The 23,109-nt window shown below is 37.2% G+C and overlaps 3 protein-coding genes and 1 long non-coding RNA gene across 6 annotated transcripts; all 4 read left to right on the top strand.

Moving 5' to 3' along the window:
* The first annotated feature begins 20 nt into the window (after window positions 1-20).
* Window positions 21-3,409, top strand: LOC111804923. Its single transcript, XM_023689753.1, has 7 exons — window positions 21-243; window positions 491-634; window positions 1,955-2,022; window positions 2,105-2,155; window positions 2,228-2,287; window positions 2,372-2,794; window positions 3,089-3,409. The coding sequence occupies exons 1-7, from the start codon at window positions 120-122 to the stop codon at window positions 3,125-3,127; spliced, it is 909 nt and encodes a 302-aa protein (XP_023545521.1). The 5' UTR covers window positions 21-119; the 3' UTR covers window positions 3,128-3,409.
* A 312-nt stretch (window positions 3,410-3,721) lies between these two features.
* LOC111805823 lies at window positions 3,722-7,945 on the top strand. Of its 3 annotated transcripts, XR_002816711.1 has the most exons (4): window positions 3,722-3,908; window positions 6,100-6,272; window positions 7,691-7,776; window positions 7,906-7,944. It is a non-coding gene; the product is annotated as an uncharacterized LOC111805823 (long non-coding RNA). The 3 variants fall into 3 exon arrangements; XR_002816712.1 differs by lacking the exon at window positions 7,691-7,776 and having other exon boundaries at window positions 3,728-3,908; window positions 7,906-7,945; XR_002816710.1 differs by lacking the exons at window positions 7,691-7,776; window positions 7,906-7,944 and having other exon boundaries at window positions 3,729-3,908; window positions 6,100-6,354.
* A 1,754-nt stretch (window positions 7,946-9,699) lies between these two features.
* Window positions 9,700-15,992, top strand: LOC111805609 (AT-hook motif nuclear-localized protein 14-like). The gene is made up of 6 exons (XM_023690738.1): window positions 9,700-10,120; window positions 11,231-11,283; window positions 14,581-14,712; window positions 14,922-15,074; window positions 15,194-15,482; window positions 15,553-15,992. Exons 1-6 carry the CDS (start codon window positions 9,733-9,735, stop codon window positions 15,606-15,608), a joined length of 1,071 nt encoding a protein of 356 aa, XP_023546506.1. The 5' UTR covers window positions 9,700-9,732; the 3' UTR covers window positions 15,609-15,992.
* Window positions 15,993-17,582: 1,590 nt separating this feature from the next.
* Window positions 17,583-20,884, top strand: LOC111804999 (methyltransferase-like protein 6). Its single transcript, XM_023689855.1, has 7 exons — window positions 17,583-17,929; window positions 18,021-18,130; window positions 19,038-19,252; window positions 19,530-19,603; window positions 19,928-20,030; window positions 20,168-20,310; window positions 20,466-20,884. The coding sequence occupies exons 1-7, from the start codon at window positions 17,732-17,734 to the stop codon at window positions 20,565-20,567; spliced, it is 945 nt and encodes a 314-aa protein (XP_023545623.1). The 5' UTR covers window positions 17,583-17,731; the 3' UTR covers window positions 20,568-20,884.
* Window positions 20,885-23,109: the final 2,225 nt, after the last annotated feature.

The following is a 23,109-nucleotide window of genomic DNA, read 5'->3' as shown; positions in this document are numbered from 1 at the left end:
ATATAATACAAAACGGCATATCTCCACAAACCCTCGATTCTCGCAAACCCATTTGTTTTCAATTTCTCCCGACCCGCCACTGGTTCCCAATTCTCTGCATCTCTTAGCGTGAAGAAACGATGAAAGGAAGGAATTCTGGGAATTTTTCGAACCCATGTTTGACGATGCATCAGCCATGGGCTTCTCTGCTGGTCTATGGTATCAAACGCATCGAGGGCAGGTCCTGGTCTGCTCCCCTCACAGGTTCGTTCTGTCCTTTCAAATCTACTTTCGTTTGAATGTGCGAATAACACAAAAGAAAAGTGGAATTAAGACGCTGAATTGGGGATTCATGTGTTTGAAGTTGCTTTACTGTTGACCCTTTGAATCATCCAACCCTAAACTCTAAATGATTGTGTTATTGGCATATCTTTTGTTAGTTTCTTTCTTCTTTCTTTGTGGATGTGGTTTAGTAAAGGATGATTCTATATTCTGAACTTGATCACTGAAGGTCGTCTTTGGATTCATGCTGCAAGTAAGGTTCCTGAGGATTCTACAATCAAAGCAATGGAGGATTTCTATAGAGAAGTTTATGCTCTGGATGGGATTACTGATCTTAAGTTTCCAGAACATTATCCTGTTTCAAGGCTTTTAGGTATTAAATCTGATGATTTTTCATGATATATTACTTATGTTTTACTGGTTCTTGTGTTTTTTTTGGCGCTTTTCCGATCACATTCCATGAAGTACTTATTTGGAGTCTACCATTAAGGCAACACCATTACTGTTTTGATTGATATCTTGGTGTCTATGCTCTGAATCCATATTTATCTCTATGTTCTGACATATGTTATGTTTGCCACTTGGTGGAATCATCACTTGTTAGACTGATTTTGAGTATGTTATTTATGTTATATGACTGCAGATTTTCATGACTTGCACACTTACAGTGTCGGTTGAGTATGCATGATATGAGCATATGGAGAGGGAAATGTAATTAAAAATGACTATAAATATTGACATCGAGAGTACTTTCGAGCATAATAAATTTGAAAGATGTGTTGAACTATGCACTTTCAGATATGGGTTCATGTGAGATTTCACATTGGTTAGAAAAGAGAACGAAACATTCCTTATAAGGGTTTAGAAACCTCTCCCTAATAGACGCATTTTAAAACCTTGAAGGGAAGCTCGAAAGGGAAAGCCCAAAGAGGACATTGTTAGCGGTGGGCTTGGGCTGTTACAAATGATATCAGAGCTAGATACCGGGTTGTGTGCCAACGAGGACGTTGGGACCTTAAAAGGGGTGAATTGTGAAATCTCACATCTGTTGGAGAGGGGAACGAAACATCCCTTATAAGGGTGTGGAAACCTCTCCCTAGAGACGCGTTTTAAAATCGTGAGGCTGACAGCGATACGTAATGAACCATAGCGGACAATATCTACTAGCGGTGGGTTTGGCTTAGGCTGTTACTTTCGAGCATAATAAATTTGAAAGATGTGTTGAACTATGGACTTTCAGATATGGGTTCATTTGAGATCCCACGTCGGTTGGAGAGGAGAATAAAGCATTCCTTATAAGGGTGTGGAAACCTCTCCCTAACAAACGTGTTCTAAAACTTGAGGGGAACCCCGAAAGAGAGCTCAAAGAGGACAATATCTGTTAATGTGGGCTTGGACTATTACAAATGGTATTAGAGCCAGACACCGGGTGGTGTGCCAGCGAGGACGCTGGGTCCTAAGTTGGAGAGGGAACGAAGCACCCCTTATAAAGGTGTGGAAACCTCTCCCTAGTAGACGCGTTTTAAAACGAGGTTGACAGCGATATATAATGGACCATAGCGGACAATATCTACTAGCGGTGGGCTTGGGCTGTTACGATTCAAAACTATCTATCATATTAAAATCCCATGAGATTTTGAGTTTCTAGACAAGACCCATGCTTGATTATCAACATTCATGTATGTTCATTCAGGTTGTGTTGAAGTGGTTGGCTGTGTTCATGGTGATGAACTGAAAAGTTGGGATAAAGTACCTGAAGGGGTGGGTAGCCTAGCTTTCCTCATCCATACCTTAGTTTCTGAGGCATCTTATCTAAGAAAAGCTAATAAAAGTAAACCTGCAGGTTAGACTAGAAGCACAAACTGATTTCTGCTGGCTCTGTGAACAACCACAGGTGTGTACTGATTTAAAATCAAGTTTCAGCAGAGTTATAATATACTGAATGAAATTTCTTTAACTGTTTCAGAAATTACTGATTCCGTTCGAGATGCGTGGTTACCAAGGCGTTTATAACTTAGAAAAGAAGGTGGAAATGTTAACTTTGTTTCGATTCTCTCTTTAATGACTCTTTTGTGTGCGTTTGTTCTAAAATCAGATTGTATTTGGTCAGATATTTGAAGCAGCTGTTAGAGGTCTCATCCATGTTAAATGCCCACTGCCTGTAAAGTTTCAACTTCCAGATCCTAGAGATCCATTTTCCTTGAAGCCAGGATCTGTCTCGTCACGTTCTCCCGAGACTAAAGGATCTCGATCCGAAGTGGAGAAGTCATCTAAACTCGATGCTGTCATAGCTGGTGCTCGAGCAGCTGCTACTCAGTTTTCGAAAAAGAACCAGGACCCCCAAACTTCTATCCATGACAATACTTCTAATTTTGGAAGAGCAGGGAAATCCAGAACGGACGAGGCTCAATCTACCAACTTTCGTCAAGACAAGGTTCCACGAGCTAATATCGACGAACAAGCTAGTAGCTACCACACTCGATCTAAGGCACTTTTCACACAACCACAGCAGCAAAATGGAGCTCCCTCTAAGGTAATCACGATTAGGACTTCATTTTTAGAGATGTTTAAGGATTAAAGCAAAGATTGAGTAACTACAAGCTAAAAATATCTGAAAGCTTAGGACCATGGAAGGATTTTAATCATAGATAGTCTTGAAGAACGTACTGCTGCTCGTAAAATTGCTGGTGCTATGTGTGACACCATGCAGCAGTCTCATTGATTTTAGAGGAAGCATATTTGAACAACTAAGAGTTTTGTATTCTTATTAATCATGTCATTATTAATTTCTACTCGCAATTAACGAGTGATCTCGTGTCATGTTTAGATCTTTGCTGCTGCATTGAGAGGACTGAGACCGACATGAATGTTGATCGATTCAATTGCAGAGAAGATTCGTACATAGAAAAGCAGGGCATGTGAAAACTGACTTCTATTAAGTAGTTTTACAGTTGTTTTCAATTAGTTCCTTGCCACGGAGTTTCGATTATTAGTGTTGTAATATAGAATGATTCGGTGAAGAACTGAGAGTCAAGGATTCAATATTATCAGAGCTTGATTTTCAGTTCATGTAACCTTTTGTCTCATAATTAAGTGATATCAATGTCAAACAGAGCGTATTAACTTTAAAAAGTTTCGTTTATGTTCATTAGTTTTCATTTGATTCTAATGAGTTCTTATCGTTAATGTCGTTTTCGTTCGAGGGCAACTTGCACAAATCACTTCTATAGTAAAAATCATAATAATTTCTATCGACATAGTTGAATCTTCGAGATTTTCAACCTATCATGCGTGATGCGCGATGGAAAAATCATTAATTTTGAAGTCAAATATTCATGTTTTTTATTCAATAACTTGAAGAAATATTAATGTATGCATTTAATAAACTTCTTTTAACTTATTTGATATCCATTTATTCGACACAAAATTCACCCATTTATATAATCCAATAATGTTGTGGGCTGCGATGAAACTGGAACTCACCATCACGGCCCAAGGCGATGGAAGGCTGCCACTGTTCGGGTTGAAGCTCAGACGTCTGCTGCACTCTAAACCAATATTCTTGCGGAGATGGGGACCGATACCATCGAAGAATCGAGCACTCAACCAGCAAGCAACTGTGTTTCTTCTCCATGGGACACAAAGAGGTCAGATCTATTGTTTGAATCGCTCTATTTCTATGATAATTCGAACCCCTTTTCTGCAATTTAGGAAAAAGAAGCAAAAGAAAGGAAGATTTTAGGAAGTATTTGGAGTCTAATGGCGTTGTATGAACAAAATGACAAGCCTTCCTCTGCCCTCTGTTGGATGATGAAAGTCCAACGTCGGCTAATTTAGGGAATGATCATAGGTTTATAAATGAGGAATACTAACTCCATTGGTATGAGGCCTTTTGAGGAAGTCCAAAGGAAAGCCACGAGAGCTTATACTCAAAATGGACAATATCATACCATTGTGGAGAGTCGTGTTCGTCTAACACCCTCCCGTAAGTTCTTTCTTTCAGTTTTTGGTTTTGGATCATGTTCTTATGTCTTGCTTGCTGCCTTGATTGTTGGACAAATATCAATAGTTGAGGTTATTTCGTGGAGCATAATGTTTTTCTTGAAATGCAGTTTGTTTTATGTTCTTCATCAGCCCATATCAAATCTCAGAATCTGCTAATAATATGATACAATGAGTAGCTGTTCTGTGTTATAAGCTATCAAAAAAGAGTTTATTTCAACTGGGTTTATGTCGTGATTCCATATCCAAATTTTGGTCTGTTTGAGCGCTTTACAAGCCCACCGCTTGTAGATATTGTCCTCTTTGGATTTTCCTTTCAAGAGCTTCTCCTTGTGATGTCTCTTATCCTCGTCACAAGACAAGAGGATGTAGACAAGAAATCTCCTTTTCCCTACATCGAGACATACCTGACAAATTTAAAACTAAGCAATTGTGAGATCCTATATATGTTAGAGAGGGAAATGAAGCATTTCGTATAAGGGTGTGGAAATCTCTCTCTAGTAGATGCGTTTTAAAACTGTGAGGCTTATGGAGATACGTAATGGACCAAAATGGATAATATCGGCTAGCGGTGGACTTTGGCTGTTACAAATGGTATTAGAGTCAGACACCGGGCGGTGTGCCAACGAGGACGCTGGACCTTAAGGGGGTGGATTGTGAGATCCCACATCAGTTGCAGAGGGGAACGAAACATTTCTTATAAGGATGTGGAAACCTCTTCCAGGTAGACGCGTTTTAAAATCATGAGGCTGATGGCAGTACGTAACGGGTCAAAATGGACAATATCTTTTAACGGTGGACTTAGACTGTTACAAACTGTATCAAAACCAAACACGGGTGGTGTGCCAGCAAGGACGCTGGCCTCGAAGGGAGTGGATTGTGAGATCCCACATTGGTTGGAGAGGGGAACGAACCATTCCTTGTAAGGGTGTGGAGACCTCAACCTGGCAGACGCGTTTTAAAACCGTGAAACTGACTGAAAAAAGTGCAAAATATGAACAAAGTGCAAAATATAATATTATGAAGAACAAGACTATGAAAATCTTAAGAAATTAGAGCTTTTGTAGGCGATCATTTAGAGAAATTAGGGATTTTGGAAGGTATCTTGATGATAAGGAATCAACTTAAGGGAAGGCTTGGATACCAATCATAAAGAATCATTACAAGGGAAGTAAGATTCGGATTACCTTGTTAATCGAATATCTCAAGACAAGAACACTTGTTTGAGATTCGGATCACTCCACAAGCAAAATTGATCATGTCTAGCTTGAATGATTCTAAACATGCAATCTAAACTACATAGAATTGCAAAGGAAAGGTACGAACACTTAGCCCTAATGATAAAGCATCACTCCAAGGGAAAGTAAAATTCAGATTACCTTGTTGATCAAATATCTGAAAGCAAGAACACTTGTTTGAGATTCGAATAACTCTACAAGTAAGATTGATCATGTCAAGCTTGAATGATTCTACATGCAACCTAAACTACATAGAATTACAAAGAAACTTAGCCATTGGCTAAAGGAAAGCATAAATGCTCATTTTATATAGCCACTATGTATGCTTTATGGCAAAATACATTATAGAAACACCACAACTCTAATATCATCCACCAAAATTTGTAACCATCCAAAGAGGACAATATCGACCAGTGGTGGGCTTGAGCTTGAGCTTGGGCGGTTACAGATGATAAGTCTACTTCTTTTGTTTTTTTTGGGAATTTTGTGCAGCTTAACGCTTCTCCGTGGTGCCATATCTTTAGCAAATTCTTTTGTAACTTCCCTTTGTCTATAGCAAGTTCTTGTTTCTTATCGAACAAAAAATATCGTGTTGCAGTTGGAAGAACTTAAAATCTCGCACAACATCGCCGTAACGTCTACCAAGGATACCACCGATGATGAGGATTGAAACTATAAGCTATGAGGGACTCATGGAGTTGTACATGGGAGGTTGATGATTGTTCTGTATAGTAGCGAAGAAAAAAGAATGTGATATCTTATTCCTCAAAGGTATGTCAAGACCTTACGCTATGCTTGTTTAAAGAGGAAGGAAGATATTTGGTAAAAAGTTGAATTGTTTGAGGTTTATATCTGACAAGGAGCAATCACTTAGGATGAAACCTATCCATTATGTAACCGTCCAAGCACACTACTAACGGATATTATTCGCTATGGCCCGTTACTTATCATTGTCAGCATCGCTGTTTTAAAACGTGTCTGTTAGGAAGAGGTTTCCATATCCTTATAAGAAATGCTTTGTTCCCCTCTCCAACGGATGTGAGGTCTCACAATCCATCCCTCTTAGGCCCAGTGTCCTCGTTGACACACCGCTCGGTGTGTAGCTCTGATATCATTTGTAACAGCCAAAACCCACTGGTAACAGATATTGTCCACTTTGGCCCGTTATGTATCGCCGTCAGCCTTATGGTTTTAAAACCCGTCTGTTAAGGAGAGGTTTCCATACTCTTATGAGGAATGTTTCGTTTCCCTATCCAACCAATGTGAGATCTCACAATCCATCCCCCTTGGGCCCAGTGTCCACGTTGACACACCGCTCGGTGTCTAGCTATGATATCATTTCTAACGGCCCAAACCCACTACTAACAAATATTGTCTGCTTTGGCCCGTTATGTATCGCCGTCAGCCTTATGGTTTTAAAACCCGTCAGTTAGTGAGTGATTTTCATATCCCTATAAGTAATGCTTTGTTTCCCTCTCGAATCGATGTGACTATCGCTTTCCTTTCAAACAAGGATGACTAGAACTGTTGTATGTCGTGGAATTCAAAAGATAGGACAAGCTACAAAAGTGGACATCGATAGAAGGAAGGAGACAAAAAGATGAGAAAACCAAGCAAAGGGAACCATTATCCAACCAAGGATCTTTCCAAAAACTAGTGTCTGATCCATCACTGTTTCAAAAACTTCAAAAACTTCACAAGCAGCTGATACCCATTTGGCCGCAGCTTTTAATCATTGGTTGGCTGGCAAAGGTGTGAGATGCAATAGGACATCAACGAACGAGTATCATCGTTCGTGAATGTATCAAACACAATCTAGGACAAAGGCTTAGGTTCCAAACGTTGAAGACTTAGCTCTGAAGGATTTAACCGTCGTTGTTACTAGATAATCGAAAGAAACTTTAGGACCTAAAATCATGTCTTCAATACCAAATATCGGTGGCGAAAAACTCGTGAAAGGGATATTTTACTCGAACAATTTGTTTTCTAGATTTGCAGCTGGCCTAAAATTATGGGTTTAGAGTTGTTTGTTGTTTGGGCAATAGTTTAAACCTAGTGAACCTAACCTTAAACTTTGTGTTGGGTCTGGAAAAGTAGAAAGTTTTGACACAACCCTCCAAATTGTTGTTTGGGGGCTCTACTTACATTCCTATGCTCCCCAAAAGTTTTAATACCCATTATTGATATAGGTTTGAAGCTGGCAAGTGAACCCAGTTGGCCTTGAGTTGGACCCCCACCTACTAACATAACTTCAACCAAACCCAAAACTTCAAAGGTAAATCATTGAGGCAACTTTAAGTTAAAGCAATGTAAATTCAAATCTGAGTATCTGTTCTTCATGTTCTTCATATCACAGGGTTTTGGTTTTGTATTGACTCTATTTTGCTTGTAACCCATTTTCCAGATCACTCTTAACCGATGTGGGATCTCACAATCCTCTTCTCTTCGGAGCCCAGTGTCCTCGCTGGCACTCGTTTCCTTCTCCAATCGATGTGGGACCCCCCATCCACCCTTTTGGGGTCCAGCGTCCTTGTTGGCACACCGCCTCCTGTCCACCCCTCTTTGGGGTTCAGCCTCCTCGCTGCCACATCGCCTAATGTCTGGCCCTGGTATCATCTGTAATGGTCCAAGCCCACTGCTAGCAGGTATTGTTCTCTTTGGGCTTTTCCTTTCGAGTTTCTCCTCAAGGTTTTAAGATCCGTTTACTAGGGAGAGGTTTCTATACCCTTATAATGAATGCTTCATTCTTCTCCCCAACCGAGGTGGGATCTCACTGATATCTTGCTTTGTACAAGCTATGTTCATCATAAATTATTGACAAGTAGCAATGACGGGTGTGGAAACCTTTCCCTAGTAGACACATTCCTTATATTTGGTTGGAGAGAGGAACAAAACCGTCCTTATAATGATGTGAAAACCTCTCCCTAATAGACTCATTTTAAAGCCTTAAGGGGAAGCCCTTGAAGAGTAAGCCTAAAGATGACAATATCTGCTAGCGGTGGGTTTGGGCTGGTACACCAAATGATCGTTTATCAACAGATATGATTATGGTACTTGTTCAACATATTGTATTCATATCCATTGTTTACCGTGCTCTTTACAAGCTATGTTCATCTCAAACCAGTGACAAGTAGCAATGATTTAGACATTGTCGTTTGTTTTATTATATTTATGTCTATCGATGGTACCACTCTATAACAATTGAATTGTAATCATCAAACATCTATTATAAGTAGAACGAAGCCGAGTTATAATACCATCCTACCAAAATTGCTCTAACGAAAATACTCGTTCGACCATCTTATTAAACTTCATATCACTTTTCGTGGAATATCTAATCATAATTAAAAATTTTAATTCATTAAATGAAAATATTTAAATGAGATAGAGAGAGAAAGGATTATATTTGTCACTTTTATGAACTTAATTCTAAGTTGACTTACAAAATTTATTATATTAATAGTCGTTATCGAAATTAATATGATCAAAATTAAGGTACGAGTAATTAGAAGACAATAGTCAAATTCGTGCCAAATTTGTAGCATAAAAAATTAAGTTCCGTGGTCGTTGGTAGTTGAATTCAACTTCGTCTAAGCTTCGTTTTAACAATCATGATTTGTTTTACCGAACATAAATTATATGAACTTGTCAACGTCTTCCTACCCCACGTTATATACTGTGAGCCGTTGTTGTTACTCTCTTGCTTGCTTATATAACGTTTCTTTCAAAAATCTCTCTTTGTCCTCGTTTTATAAAACCTTTAAACCGAGGTTAGAGGCTCGAGCATACGTCGCTTGGCCATAGGCGACGTAAGAATGAATTGGGTTGGGTTAGCTCACTTGTCATTGGATAGTGAGTGTGTCGCACCATTGCAAGTCCGCTATTGTAACAACTGGATCGAATTAAGACATTATTTAAGAGAGAGAAAGTAAAAAGGAAGAGAGAGAAATAAACCCTAAAAAAAAAGGTGTTAAGTCAAAGAAAAAAAAAAGGAAGTCAAATCTCATACTACTTCTTAATAAATAAATAAATATAAGAATTATTTATTTATGANCTCCTCACAGATAGTTACATTACTCTTGACAGATTTTTCTAACTTGTTTTCTCTATTTAACAAATCTCTGTTAACTTTTTTCATTCCAACTCATTTCTTCCTCTTTTAACTTTTATTTCCCTTATCTAACGTACCTTTTCTTTCTCTTTCTCTCTCTATCTCTCTCTCATCTCAAAAATGGAACCCAATGAAAACCAGCTCAGCTCCTACTTCCACCACCAACACCACCATCAGAGTCCCACCACATCGCCGACCAATGGCCTATTACCCCCTACCCACCACCTCTCCTCCTCCGACGCCGGCCCCCACGTCGTTTACCCTCACTCCGTCCCCTCCGCCGCCGTGTCCTCTTCGCCTCTCGAGCCTGCCCGCCGTAAGAGAGGCCGGCCGAGGAAGTACGGTACGCCGGAGGAAGCTTTAGCGGCCAAGAAAGCTGCTACAGCGTCGTCTCACTCTTCGTCCTCCAAGGCTAAGAAGGACCTCGCTTCTTCTTCTTCCCTTAATGCCGTTTCCGCTTCTTCTTCCTTCTCCGCGTTTTCGAAGAAATCTCAGTTGGCTGCACTTGGTGGGTTTTTGTGCTTTATTTGACGAGTTTTTTTATTGAATTGTTTTGCCCTTGTTGCGAATTTTGTGGATTTTTCTGGGGTTTTGGAATTTGTCGTTGTTTTCGGATTTCTGGGTTGTGGAATGAAATTTCCTTTTTTACCGTTTCTATAATCTTCGTTTGAGGGTTCTCTCTGGTTTCTGTTCTTTGAATTCATTTTTTGTTCTTGTTTTTGTTTTAAACCCTACTCTCAAAAGTCCTGTTGATTCCCTTGTACTCCTTTTCAGCGAGTTTCCTCGATTTTTTACTGTATTTTGGTTAGCATGAACGTTCGGGTTATGATAGTTTTTGTTTAATTTCCGGAACTAACCTGGAGTTTATGAGAATTGTATCTGAATTTTTAGCCATTATATCCTCAACCGATTCAAATCTCTACTCCATATGTTGAAAATTGTATCTGAATTTTGGTTGCAGCCATTCGTGTAGAAGTTTAGAATTCTAGAATTATGATTAGAGTTCTTGTTTGTTCGTTTGTTATGTAGATAATGAACTATCTTGATCACTAATTGTGTTGCATTTGCACCATGATTTGTATATGAAACAATTTTCATTTATGTTGAAAATAAGGAACAAATTTGTTTTTTTTTTTATTTGTTCACATTGGATCTCTTTTGATAAATCCATAATGGCTTTAGTAGCTATCCATTTTGGGGATTTGCTTCAAATTAGAAACCTCTCTTGAAATTTGATATTGTGTGAGGACGGTGCATTTACTTTTGGGGCTGTTTGTGAGGTTGATGTGAGTGTGGGTTTACCACTTGAAAACTTTTGTTACTCTGTCCACCATCTAAATGAAAAGAAGAAAGGGAAAGGAAAAANAAAAAAAAAAAAAAAAAAAAAAAAAAACCGATACACTCCTGAAGCATACGAGAGTAGGGGGAATAGTTGGTAAATTTTCTTAAACAATAGATGCAAAACGAAGCGTTGGTAATGTTTTCATGTTCTGAAATAACATGTTTCCTGTCATGACTATGTATATATATTAAGGTTTCATTTAGTTTCGTATTTTTTCACTCACGACTATACGCTTGAGTACTTACTTGAAGTTGGTTCTTCTCACTGGAGATGTAGGTAATGCAGGCCAAGGTTTTTCGCCACATGTTATTAATGTAGCGGCTGGTGAGGTAATGGTTCTCCTTAGCTTTCATAGATTTGATTCCATTTATACCGACGTGCTTGGAAGTGCATGTCATGTTGTCCTGGCATTGATATATCTAGTATGATGGCATTGGTACTGCAATAGGACACCAATACCATTAGGAATCTCAGGAATTTCTATGATCTTGATTACTATTTTGTGTTGGGATGCAGAGTATTTTGAACGTGTTTGTGCATTTGATTGTTTCTCAATTCAATTTCCGATCTCTTGCCTTTCAATATAGTTTATGTCTTGATAAATAATAGACATTGTTTCTGCATATGATGTTTTTGAAGTTATTTGAAAGATTCAATCTTTACTGCTTTTAATTTAAAAGGAACGTGCCCGCCTCAACCACCGATTGGTTAAGTTTTCATACTCTGATGGGGCACAATGTCCACTTATAGAGATTATGCAGAAGCTTTTCTGTTCTCTCTTTCTCTCTCCTTTTTCTTCCCCTTCCCTCCCTCCCTTTTTCTTTTCCTTTTGTCTTGTTTTGGGGGCAAGTAAGGTTGAATACTTGAGATTCTGTTTACGAGTCATTTGAATTCGCTTTTCTGATTATATACACATAGTTGTAAGATAAAACTATTTAACTACATTGACTTGACTTTTCCCTAATATTGTACTTTTTTTCCCTCTTGGTGTTGAGTGATATCTACCAAAGCTTTCCTGAAAGAGATGAAAGTGGGCAATGGGCATGGAAAAGTAAAAAGAAAGGGAGAACAAGCAGCCATCCTCAACACAACTATAAAAAACTCTCAAAATATAAAGTTTTGACACATTTGTTTCTTATCATATGCACGCACGTGCACACACACATAAATTATGTAGAGAAAGCATTAAAAATCTACACAATATCACAATCTATTTGTGATCAAATAGAGATATATATTTACAATTATTATGCTTACTATCCAAGGGCAATGCACTTGAATTTAAATCCACGAGAGTCATTGTTGAGACTTTTGTATTGAGAATCTTTGAGCCAACCACTTGGACTCATGAATTTTCTCATCTTAGTAATGCTGTAGAATTGGTCCTAATTTTGAATCTATTGAACATTAAATGGTCTGAATGCTATAGAGTGCAGAAAAAGAAGAAAAATAAGATAATACTCAATTAAAAGGTGTTGTAATGCAGGAGAAATGTGATTTAAACAAGAGAATACACATTTGAGAATTGTTATAAATAGTGGATGACGTTGGAAAAAAATTGAGGACGACTTGCAGATGAGGATGGTTTCTTAGTAACCCTCTCACATACTGGCACACATGTTCATGTACTCCTATGCATACACAAAGGAAATTTTAGATTTATGTTCTTGAATATGCGTAAGGTACGTGTATCATGTGGTTTTTGGTAGGACTGAATGTTACGCATATCTGAATAAGAGAGTGCCAGGCTAATCTGCAACTCCACTATGGTCATTTTCGTTTTCTGACAGAATAATATTCTGCATGCAAACAAGGAAACTTGAAAGTATGAATGGAAAAAAAGGATAAAAATCGAAGTATAAAAGATGATCCATTATTGGTTGCTTCACAGTCTTTCCCTCAAAGGAAGAACTCTCTGTGTTTTGTGGTTCTATGGTTCTGTTGTGTAAATTTTTTTGTGTGATGTGATCGCCATGTTATTATAGCTACTTATTTCGTATTAACCATTACAGCTCATTCTTTTTCATCTATGTAGATTTGTATCAATATAGCTTTATCTTTTCATATTATGCCCATGTATTCTAATTTCTATCTGATCAATTGATGGCTCATGTTAAATAGTTGTTTGCGACTATATATAGATAACTGCATTCAGGTTGAGAAACTCCTTCAAGCAAATCATTTTTTGTTTTCTGCCTCTTTTGTGATCCTTTTCCAAGAATTTTTGTGTCCAATAACAAGGAGATGAAGGTTCAGAACCACTGATTTGGGTTTTAGGAAAGTGGAGCTGTGGTGGGTTGGCGGCTTAGTTTCATGAAAAACCTTAATCATAGAGAGACAGAAGAGTGTATGGCCATCTGGATCTAGGTTCTCTACTAGTGACGGGTTTTACTTAATAGGTTCGGGACATTTTTTCTTGTTAAGTCGTTGCCTAACAACCTGGCTACCAATGATTTTATCATCTTCCAAGAAGAAGGTTTAGTAAGTGTTATGTGTGTTCTTTTTCTTCGAGGTATCAATATTGGAATGTATTTCGAAAGAGGAATCCTTATAAGTACTCTCTCTTTACGGGTTGCGATGCTAGTGCAAAGTTAAGCAGAGATGCAACATAAGTCACTTGTTTCTGCAAATTGCTTGGCGAAGTCGTGTGTCTCTATTCCTCCTAGGTGGAAGCTCTTAAGTCAGTTTGGTGGCAGGTGGTACTTTCTCGAGATGCCCAAAACTTCATTCTCAATATGCCGTGCAGCTTTCCTTTTAAGGGCAAGGCATGAGATTATATGGGCTGTTTCTTGATAGATTATTTATCATTGGAGTGTCCTTGAAGCTTTTGTTTTTGTCTTTCTAGGTAGCAAATCTTTTATTGAAAATGAAGGAATATAAGGGAGGATAAGAAACCCACCCAAATCAAAGGAGATTATTATGGAAAGAAAAAACTCTCCAATTGGTCAACGTCAGAGAAGTAGAAATATTACAGAAGCACATTGAGAGAAGTCTTCATCTAAACGTTTAAATCTTACGGTATCCCATTTCTCCATAGCATTAAAAGTGTTATTTCTTTAGGCCTCATCTCTCGAAAATATTGCAAAGAGAGAGTGGATTATCCGGTAGCTCTTTGGTTGTTGCTCAATGAAGTGTATGTCGGTAATTCCATTTGGCTCTGGTTTTTACTCGTACATTTCATTCGATCAATGAAATTGTTGTTTTCTACATAACAGCTAAAAGTACCTCTTGTTTTCAGAAGTAAAAATGTTAACATAAATGGCAATGTGAGATCTCACATCGGTTGGGGAGGAGAACGAAGCATTCTTTACAATGGTTTGGAAACCTCTCCCTAGCTTATGCGTTTTAAAAACCTTGAGGGGAAGCCCGAAGGGAAAAGCCCAAATAGGGCAATATATGACAGGCAAGGACGCCCTTTTGGATTTCGTGTCATTTAGTTAGTCTCTTAGTTATAGCAAACCTTGTTTATTTATTTGGTAGATACGGACGAATTTCTTAATTGGTTTACTTGTCATTTTTCATTTAATAATGGCTCATGTATACTCTATATTATATGCTTGATGAGCTTTGGCTGTATACCTTGGCCACTTTACCCTCCTAACACTCACTACGGTCATATTGAATAGGATGTGGGTCAGAAAATTATGCTCTTTATGCAACAATGTAAGCGGGAAATTTGTATCCTTTCTGCATCTGGTTCGATCTCCAACGCATCTCTCCGTCAACCAGCGACATCTGGAGGCAATATTACATATGAGGTATTTTGTTTTCCCCATCTGATATTGCATTTCTTCCTCAGTGTGCGGAGGAAAAGAAAATAAGAATGATGCTTTGTATCTATCATGGATAAATTTGTTTAAATCTTGATATATTCTGTGAGCTCTTGCAGAAAATAGACAAAGGATAACTGGCTTCTCATTTTGATAATGCATTATAATAACTATTTGCAATGTAATGATACTATTAGGGTCGTTTTGAGATTGTTTCATTATGCGGATCTTATATACGAACTGACTTCGGAGGAAAGACTGGTGGTCTTAGTGTATGTTTATCGAGTGCTGATGGCCATATAATAGGAGGGGGAGTCGGTGGACCGTTGAAGGCTGCTGGACCTGTGCAGGTACGGTAACCAACAGATAGGGAGTGGGAGATTTCACTTGCTTAAGTTAGTAGGCTTAAAGAGTTTTAGATTATTATTCTTTTGCTTAGTTCATTCTGGTACGGACCTGTCCACATCAGGTCATTGTAGGTACCTTCGTAATCGACCCGAAGAAGGAAGTTGGTGGTGTTAAAGGTGATGCATCTGCTGGAAAGTTGCCCTCGCCTACTGGTGGGACACCAATGTCAAATCTACGCTATGGCTCGAATGTCGACTCGGGAGGTAATCAAGTCAGGGGAAACGATGAGCATCAAGGTATTGGGGAGAGTCATTTCTTGCTTCAGCCCCGGGGAGTGAACCTGACGTCGTTGCGATCTACAGACTGGAGGATGAGTCTGGATGCCACAAACAATGCTTATGATTTGACAGGTATAATCATACTATAAAAAAGACCCACACACATGACACAATCCCTTCATTTTTCCTTGTTTTTTTGCAGGAAGAACAAGCCATCATTCTCCCGAAAACGGAGATTACGATCAGATTCCCGATTGAAGCTAACACACGGGACGGGACGGGACGGGACAGGACAGGACAGGACAGGACCGCAAAGTTTGTCGTAGATAAATGTACAATATCAACAGTTGCAATGCCAGGCATCTCCTCTTCACTCTCTGTTAGCTAATTCTGGTTGTAGTATGCACCATATACTGTAAAGGTGATAAACTCTTTAGAAGTTCTTAAGCTCCTCTTGCATTTTATTTTCCCTTCCCCCACCTTTCTAAGTTCATCCACCTTTCATGGTGTATTTGCTTGTTAAGTCGCTGTCTAATTCTAATTCCCCTGTTTTTACTTAGATGAACAAGTTTGCTGTAGTTGTTACCTTTTGCAATCTCCAATTTGATCATATAAACAGATACCTCTGGTGATTTAGAATTCCTTGCAATAATCTCCCGGTGATGAACAACAATGCTGTTTGATTAATTCATAAACTACAACAGGTAAAACAACAATACATAACTTCACTTTCACTTTACTTTTTGATGTGCCTTATTTACATTCTTCTATAAATTCTCTGTAAATTTTCGTATCGAATGAGATAGCATCGTGTTTTGGTATACCACCACAAGTTAGAGCTCTTACGAGCGACCTTACTTTTACCAAATCGTTTTTACAGGTTTTACAGGTGAACGCCCATATTCCTTTTGGTTGAGCTGCTTTACTCTTTGGGTTTGCTCTTGTTTCAACATTTTTTTTCTTTTATTAGAGAAACGGATCAAAAAAAAGTCCTTAAGATCGGGTCAGATTTGGTACCAACTTCTATCTATGACTTGCTCTTGTAGATTCTTCTTAGACTTCCAGTGGGTTTTTCTATGTCTTTGAGTTATGGTTAAAGATGTCAAAACGTGCAATCTGAGATGACGTACGACTTGATGAGAATCTTTCATGTTTCATTGGAGGATGACAATAATCCAACGAAAAGGGTCAATCTCAATGCTGTCTCCCTCAAATGGAAATCAAACCGTTTCATAATTTTCAATAAGTATACGTCAAGCTCGCTGCTTTTGCTTTTGATATCACATCATACTTGGTTTGAACTTTGAGCACTTTCAATGGCTATTATTGAACTAGTTTTAAGATGGGTTTCGAGATGAAAAGTTAGTTCTTTCTTTGGGTGAACCCTTTTTGCCCCTTTTCTCAACCTTTATAGTAAGCCTTTTTATAACCGAACTCATTCTAAACATTGCTATTAAAGAGAAAAAAGGGCACTTCGAAATTTGTAAAGATCCCCTTTTGTGGGATCGAACATTGTGGCAAATATTTCACTATTTCGAAATTTGTAAAGATCCCCTTTTGTGGGATCGAACATTGTGTCAAATATTTCACTATTCAAAATAGGGAATTTTGTGCTTAATCAGACCTCAACTTTCTATTTAATGTCTAGTAAGTCAAAAAACGGTCGAGTAGGTCAAGAATTTAGTGCATGTTGAACCTATGGACAAGTGAAAACATTAATGTAAATGTCAACATATCACAAAAAATTAATACACTATCTCGAGATTAAGGGTTCAAAAAATCTTATCACCCAAAAAACTCAATCAACCCAACCCAAAATTAATACACTATCTCGAGATTAAGCGTTCAAAAAATCTTATCACCCGAAAAACTCAATCAACCCAACCCAACTGATAAAAAATTTATGGATTAAGTTGGTTGGGTTGAATTTTAAATTCTAAAAGTTGGGTAGGATTGATTTTTTTTTTCTCCATTGGTTGGGTTGAATTTTTGGAAAATTTAAATGGGTTGCGATAATTTTTTAGTCGTATTAACCTCACCCACCTAATCTTACCTTATCCTACTTTTAAGATTATTATTAAGATTATAAATATTTGATTTTTGTAATTGATGTAATGATGAGTTATGAATGTTTGATATTTGAGTTTGATGATCGTAAAAAAAAAATCAAATTGATAAAAATAAATATAGAAATGAGAATCTAAACCTAGGATCTTAAGAAATTATGCCAATTAACAAAGAAATGACCAAAAGATTAGGTTCTACTGTGAAAGAAAAGGAGTAGAACAAATTAGAGGGCGATTCAAGTTTCAGAAGTGGCTCGATTTTCCTTCTCTTGCAGATTTGGTGGAGAATTTCTTGATTTGGAAGCGAAGAACTGAATGGGGGAAGCCGCCGAATATTTCTCCAAAGATTTCGACTGGGAAGAGCTACGAATTCGGGTCGAGAACGACCCGCTTTTGCAGTACCATTTGCTTCCATTTCAGCCCTGCGATTCCATTCCCTCAGTTTCTGCAGAAGCCGATTCTGACGCTTGGAGCCGCTTTCACCTCCGCCACTCCTCCGGCAAATTCTTCAAGGTTTTGATTCCTTTTAGCGTATTCATAGCAACCTAACTTTGTTGTTTCTTTTAGAGTAGTTGTGATTTGAGCTCTTTGCGTTTCGCTTCAGGAAAGGCGGTATTTGTTGAAGGAATTCCCTGAACTGGTTTCCTGTAAGAAGAACTGTAAAGTTTTGGAGGTTGGTTGTGGTAATGGAAGCACTGCTCTTCCAATCTTGCGGTAACCTCCAACGTATTCAACTTTTCCTCTGCTTTACTTCAATTTTTTTGGGAGTTTGATAACGTAGAAATTTGGTTGATACAAACGAGTTGCGTTGTCTTTGTTTATATGAAATACTGGCCAATTCCTCCATGTCGTATGTTATAGGATTGATAGGTAGCATCTTTGGAAGATGAATATAATCTATATCTCTCCTTTTTTATTTCGTTAGGACAAGTTCAAGAACTTGTTTTAGGGTTCTTCACATAACCTCTTAATGTGTTCTGTTCTCGATTAGTTACGAGCGAGAGGTGTTCATTATAAGAGCGAATTGATCCTTCACTTCCTTTTGAGATCTTGATTCTGGACTATCCATCCTACTCTATGCAGGTTCCCATTTGCATCATCGGTAGGATATACGCTCATATAACGATATACTCTTCCATATTCCGTTGAAATTCGAAACTTTTCATGTAGGTTGATATTCATATACTTTGTCGATAAAGTTAGAGCTTATAGAAAACAATGATTATTGATTGGCCAAGTTGAGCCATTTAGTGAGGGCCTATGGAAAATGACCTTTTGGTTTTTAACACCGAAACCACTTAGAACGGAGCATGGTCGCTTCATTTTCCTCATCTCTCCCCTTCTAAATGAAGGATGATGTGTATTCTATACATTTTTCTTACTTTGTTCAAGAGCTGAATCACAGATATTCCTTCATGAAACTTCATTAGGTGTTACGAGTGCATCTGCGACGATTATGGAATCGAACACAGCGTTCGCAATGTTTTATGTTCATCCCAGTACTTGTAGTGCATTTGCATGGTCAAGATAGAAGAAATTTGTACCATTAAATATGGCCTTTGAGTGCTAGATCTTATTGCTACCAATTCATTATCTTTACACATGATTACTTTCTTTGTAGTGGGAACGAAAATATTGTCATCTATGCTTGCGATTGTAGCACGGAAACTCTTGAGAGAGCTAAAGAGATTTTAAATGATGTCGGTATTGCATCTTTAAAAGATCGATTTCGTCCATTCTATTGTGATTTTTCTACTAGTAAGTTTCCAACATGGTTGGCCTGCAATTCATGCCGTGGAAACACTTCGCTACAGCAGACGAGTTTTACTACTCCAGGTTGTTATTTTGCCTATCCCTTTAGACATAACTCATTATGTGATGTCCCACATTGGTTGGGGAGGATAACAAACCACCATTTATAAGGGTGTGGAAACCTTCCCCTAGCAGACGTGTTTTAAAGCCTTGAGGGGAAACCCGAAAGGGAAGCCCAAAGAGGACAATATCTGCTAGCGGTGGATCTGGGTCGTGACACATCAACTGCAAGACTTCTGCTTTCCTACTACTGCTTTCCTTACAGGCTTGCACCCTTATCCATCTTTCTCTATGTTTGCAGAGAAGGAAGGATCTCAGGCCACCGAACCAGAAAAAAGTGAATGTTGCATTGGTGGGGTTGATTTTCTTACTTTGGTATGCTCCTCTTTTTGTATTTTTATATAGTTACTCTAATTTTATCCAATGCATTAGTTTTATATATATATATATATATATATATATATATATATATATATATACACACACGCTTTGAATTTTGATTCCTGTTATTTGTGGAGCATTTTATATTTGCAAAGAAATTAATGAAATATCTAAATGGTGTTAAGGCATGAACGCTCTCTCCCTTGGTGAAAACTAATATATTGTGCAACATTAACAAACTTCCTTCACTTCTAATGACTTCTTGAATCTTGGTAATGACAGTTGAATGTTCTTTGGCTTTCTTTTTCACTATTTCAGATATTTACATTATCAGCAGTGCCTCTCCAGAGGATTCCAGCATCGATTAGAGAATGCTATATGGCGTTGAAGCCTGGAGGCCTGCTCTTATTTCGCGACTATGGTAATAGATTATGATAAGACTGATGATGTTATTTTAGTTTGCTTTAAATCCCAAGTATAGAAAATTCCTGTCCTTTCTAGCTCATGTAACATGTTTTAAACATTCTGCTGATCGATATCCTGTTTAACGGAATGCAGGTCTATATGATATGACGATGCTTCGATTTGGGCAAGATCAAAGAGTAGGATTCAGGGCATATGTCCGATTGGATGGAACGCGTTCTTATTTCTTCTGCTTAAATACCTTGAGAGATCTGTTTGTCACTGCAGGCTTCGTTGAGGTACTTACTACCAGGTTTAAATACATATACTTAATTATTATAGTTCATATCCCAATCTGTTTACAACAATGGTGATGTCCTGTTACTGACCTTATAAAGTATAGAAAATAATTGATACCATCCCGACTAACTTTAGAGCATGATTATCGTTGCAGCTCGAGTTGGAATATTGTTGTGTGAAGTCCTTAAATCGCCGAAATGGTAAGAGCATGGAGAGGGTGTGGGTTCATGGAAAATTTCAGAAGCCTGTCTCATGAATCATGGTAGAGGCACGGAGCATCATTTCAAAGGAATTTTCTCTGGTTCATCTGGAAGTGTTGTGGTGGAATGTTTGTGGCTGTTCATCTATGAGGTTCTCTTGTTTCGGTTTGTCCATTTAAAGGTTAATAGTGTTAATGCTACTTTTAAAATTTTATAGGTATTTTTTAAACATACTACAAGAGTAAGTGTAACAGTCACTGCTAATAGATATTATTCACTTTTGTCTGTTACGTATCGTCGTTGTCTTACGATTTTAAAATGCATCTGTTAGAGAGGTTTTTACGCTTCTGTGAGGAATGCTTTGTTCCCGTTTTCAACTGATGAGGTTTTTACGCTTCTGTGAGGAATGCTTTGTTCCCGTTCAACTGTATGTAGGATCTAACGGTAGGTAATTTGCATCTTTTCTCTCCGTGCTTTATTAAATAATGAATCCAATCCAATTTGATCTAACTATGCCAAATATTATCACTTAAATATGAGGGCATGAATCCCAACGAAGGCCGTAGAAACACGAGTTTAGCTTGCCTTTGACTTATTCCCGTCCGAAATTGTACTTCCAATTNAAAAAAAAAAAAAAAAAAAAAAAAAAAAAAAAAAAAAAAAAAATCCCAAAGTTGGAAAGAACAAGAATGAATCATTTTTCTTTGTTCTTGTTTATGGGTTTCCTTTAAGCAATAATTTCTAAAAAAATTATAAAAAATTCTCATCCAAAACATAGACTTTATCAAATATTCCACATTTCCCTAATGTTTGTCTAAAATCATGTCACATTATTAATAAAATAATGTTACAAAAATTAATCAATCAATTAATTAATATATAATATTATTAATTAATGTGAAAGCAAGAAAAGATGAGTCCTCCCCCCATTGGTTGCAATTATTTAAATCAAGATTATTTTAATAATAATAATAATAATAAAAGATAGGTTAAAAAATTGCCATTTGATCCTTTTTAGTGGGGTCCACGTGTATTGCCACCTTTACCCCCTAGAATGTTTCCCATTGGCCATCACATGTGATTCCATGTGAAGTGGGCCCTCCCTTGTTGCCCTCAACTAATTGTGTAATTAATTACTTTAATCTAATTTATGTATTTCATAATTAAGTTTAGCTTACCTTAGGGCAATATTATGATCAAATTAATAAAATTATTTCTAATAATATGTTTCATTTTTTATTCCGGGATTAGGGTTTCTGCATAGTTTCTTCGAGTTTTTATAAGTAATTATTAAAATATAAATTTGTATACATATTCGAACATGCTAGTTCAAAGAATGAGTGATTATATGTTTCTTCAACTCTTACCGACCATCTCGAAATGTTAACATCTTTCCCAAAAACAAACCTGCCGAGCTTAGACTCTGATTGATTTTATCACCACACAGATCAAGTCAATGATAGATAATAACTCCCCCACATACAACTCAACAACTTTATTGTCGTGTACTGCGAAAAAAGTCGTCACGAATAAATAAATTTATTTTACTTAAAAGGGCGTAATTATTTATTTTCGTGACGTAACAACAACTTTAATTAAATTCACATAAAAGAAACAATTCCTCACTAGTTCCTATTTTCACTACACAAACTTCAACAATAATGTGTGGGGAAATTAAATCTCTATAAATTAAATAAATTAAATAAATTTATAAATTCCAAACCCTTTCAATTAAATTATATTATATGTGTGGTCTTATCTTTCTTAAAAACTTACCACTAATAAACCAATATTAATATTTTATTATTTTAATGTTTTTAATTTCTTTTCCTCGTCTTCCTCAAATAAAAGTTCCCTCCTTTTACTTGTTTATCACATGCTAAGAAATTCGTGACGGGTATCGTAAACGATAAAATGATAATGGGTTCGGTTTGAAATCGGATTTGGAATTTAGATTTATCGTCGATTAGCTCGTGACTTCTTAAGTAGAGTAAAATTCAAGACAAATAGGTAATGGGGTCATGTCGCACTGATATAAGGGAATGTCGGAGTCATCAAATATCAAACTCGAGTTCCAGATTCTAACATGAATCCTGGGTATAGAGCGTTAGAGTTTGAATTTTGAGTTGTCTAATACGTCCTTGAAAAATTCGAACTTTTTTTAAAAAAAAATTAATTTTGTGTACAGAAGATTCTTGAATTTCAAAGTTAGAAGAAATTTAATGTTATATTATTAACCCTAGGTGATAATGGGAGGTGGGGTTTGCACTAAAATAGCAACAAGATTCAGTACGAGAAATAATAGATACAATAGTTGATGAAAAACGCTATCATAAACTTTTTATACCGTTTTTCATCGTCGTGACAATCCATATTATTAAAAGTTTGGAACTTTTTATAGCATTTTTTTAGAGCTATAATGAATACGGTAATAGAATATGAAATTATAGCTTATACACATTGCTATGAAAACATTTTATAGCGTTTTACAAATTATCAAATTTTGGCATACTAATACGCCACACACTAAACAAGGTTATCAAGTAATTAACAATAAATTAAAATTATCGAACACTTAGTTAAAACTATCAAAAGATT

This window comes from Cucurbita pepo, chromosome LG11 (assembly GCF_002806865.2).
Source record: "Cucurbita pepo subsp. pepo cultivar mu-cu-16 chromosome LG11, ASM280686v2, whole genome shotgun sequence".
NCBI lineage: Eukaryota > Viridiplantae > Streptophyta > Magnoliopsida > Cucurbitales > Cucurbitaceae > Cucurbita > Cucurbita pepo.
This window is presented reverse-complemented; position numbering and strand designations above follow the sequence as displayed.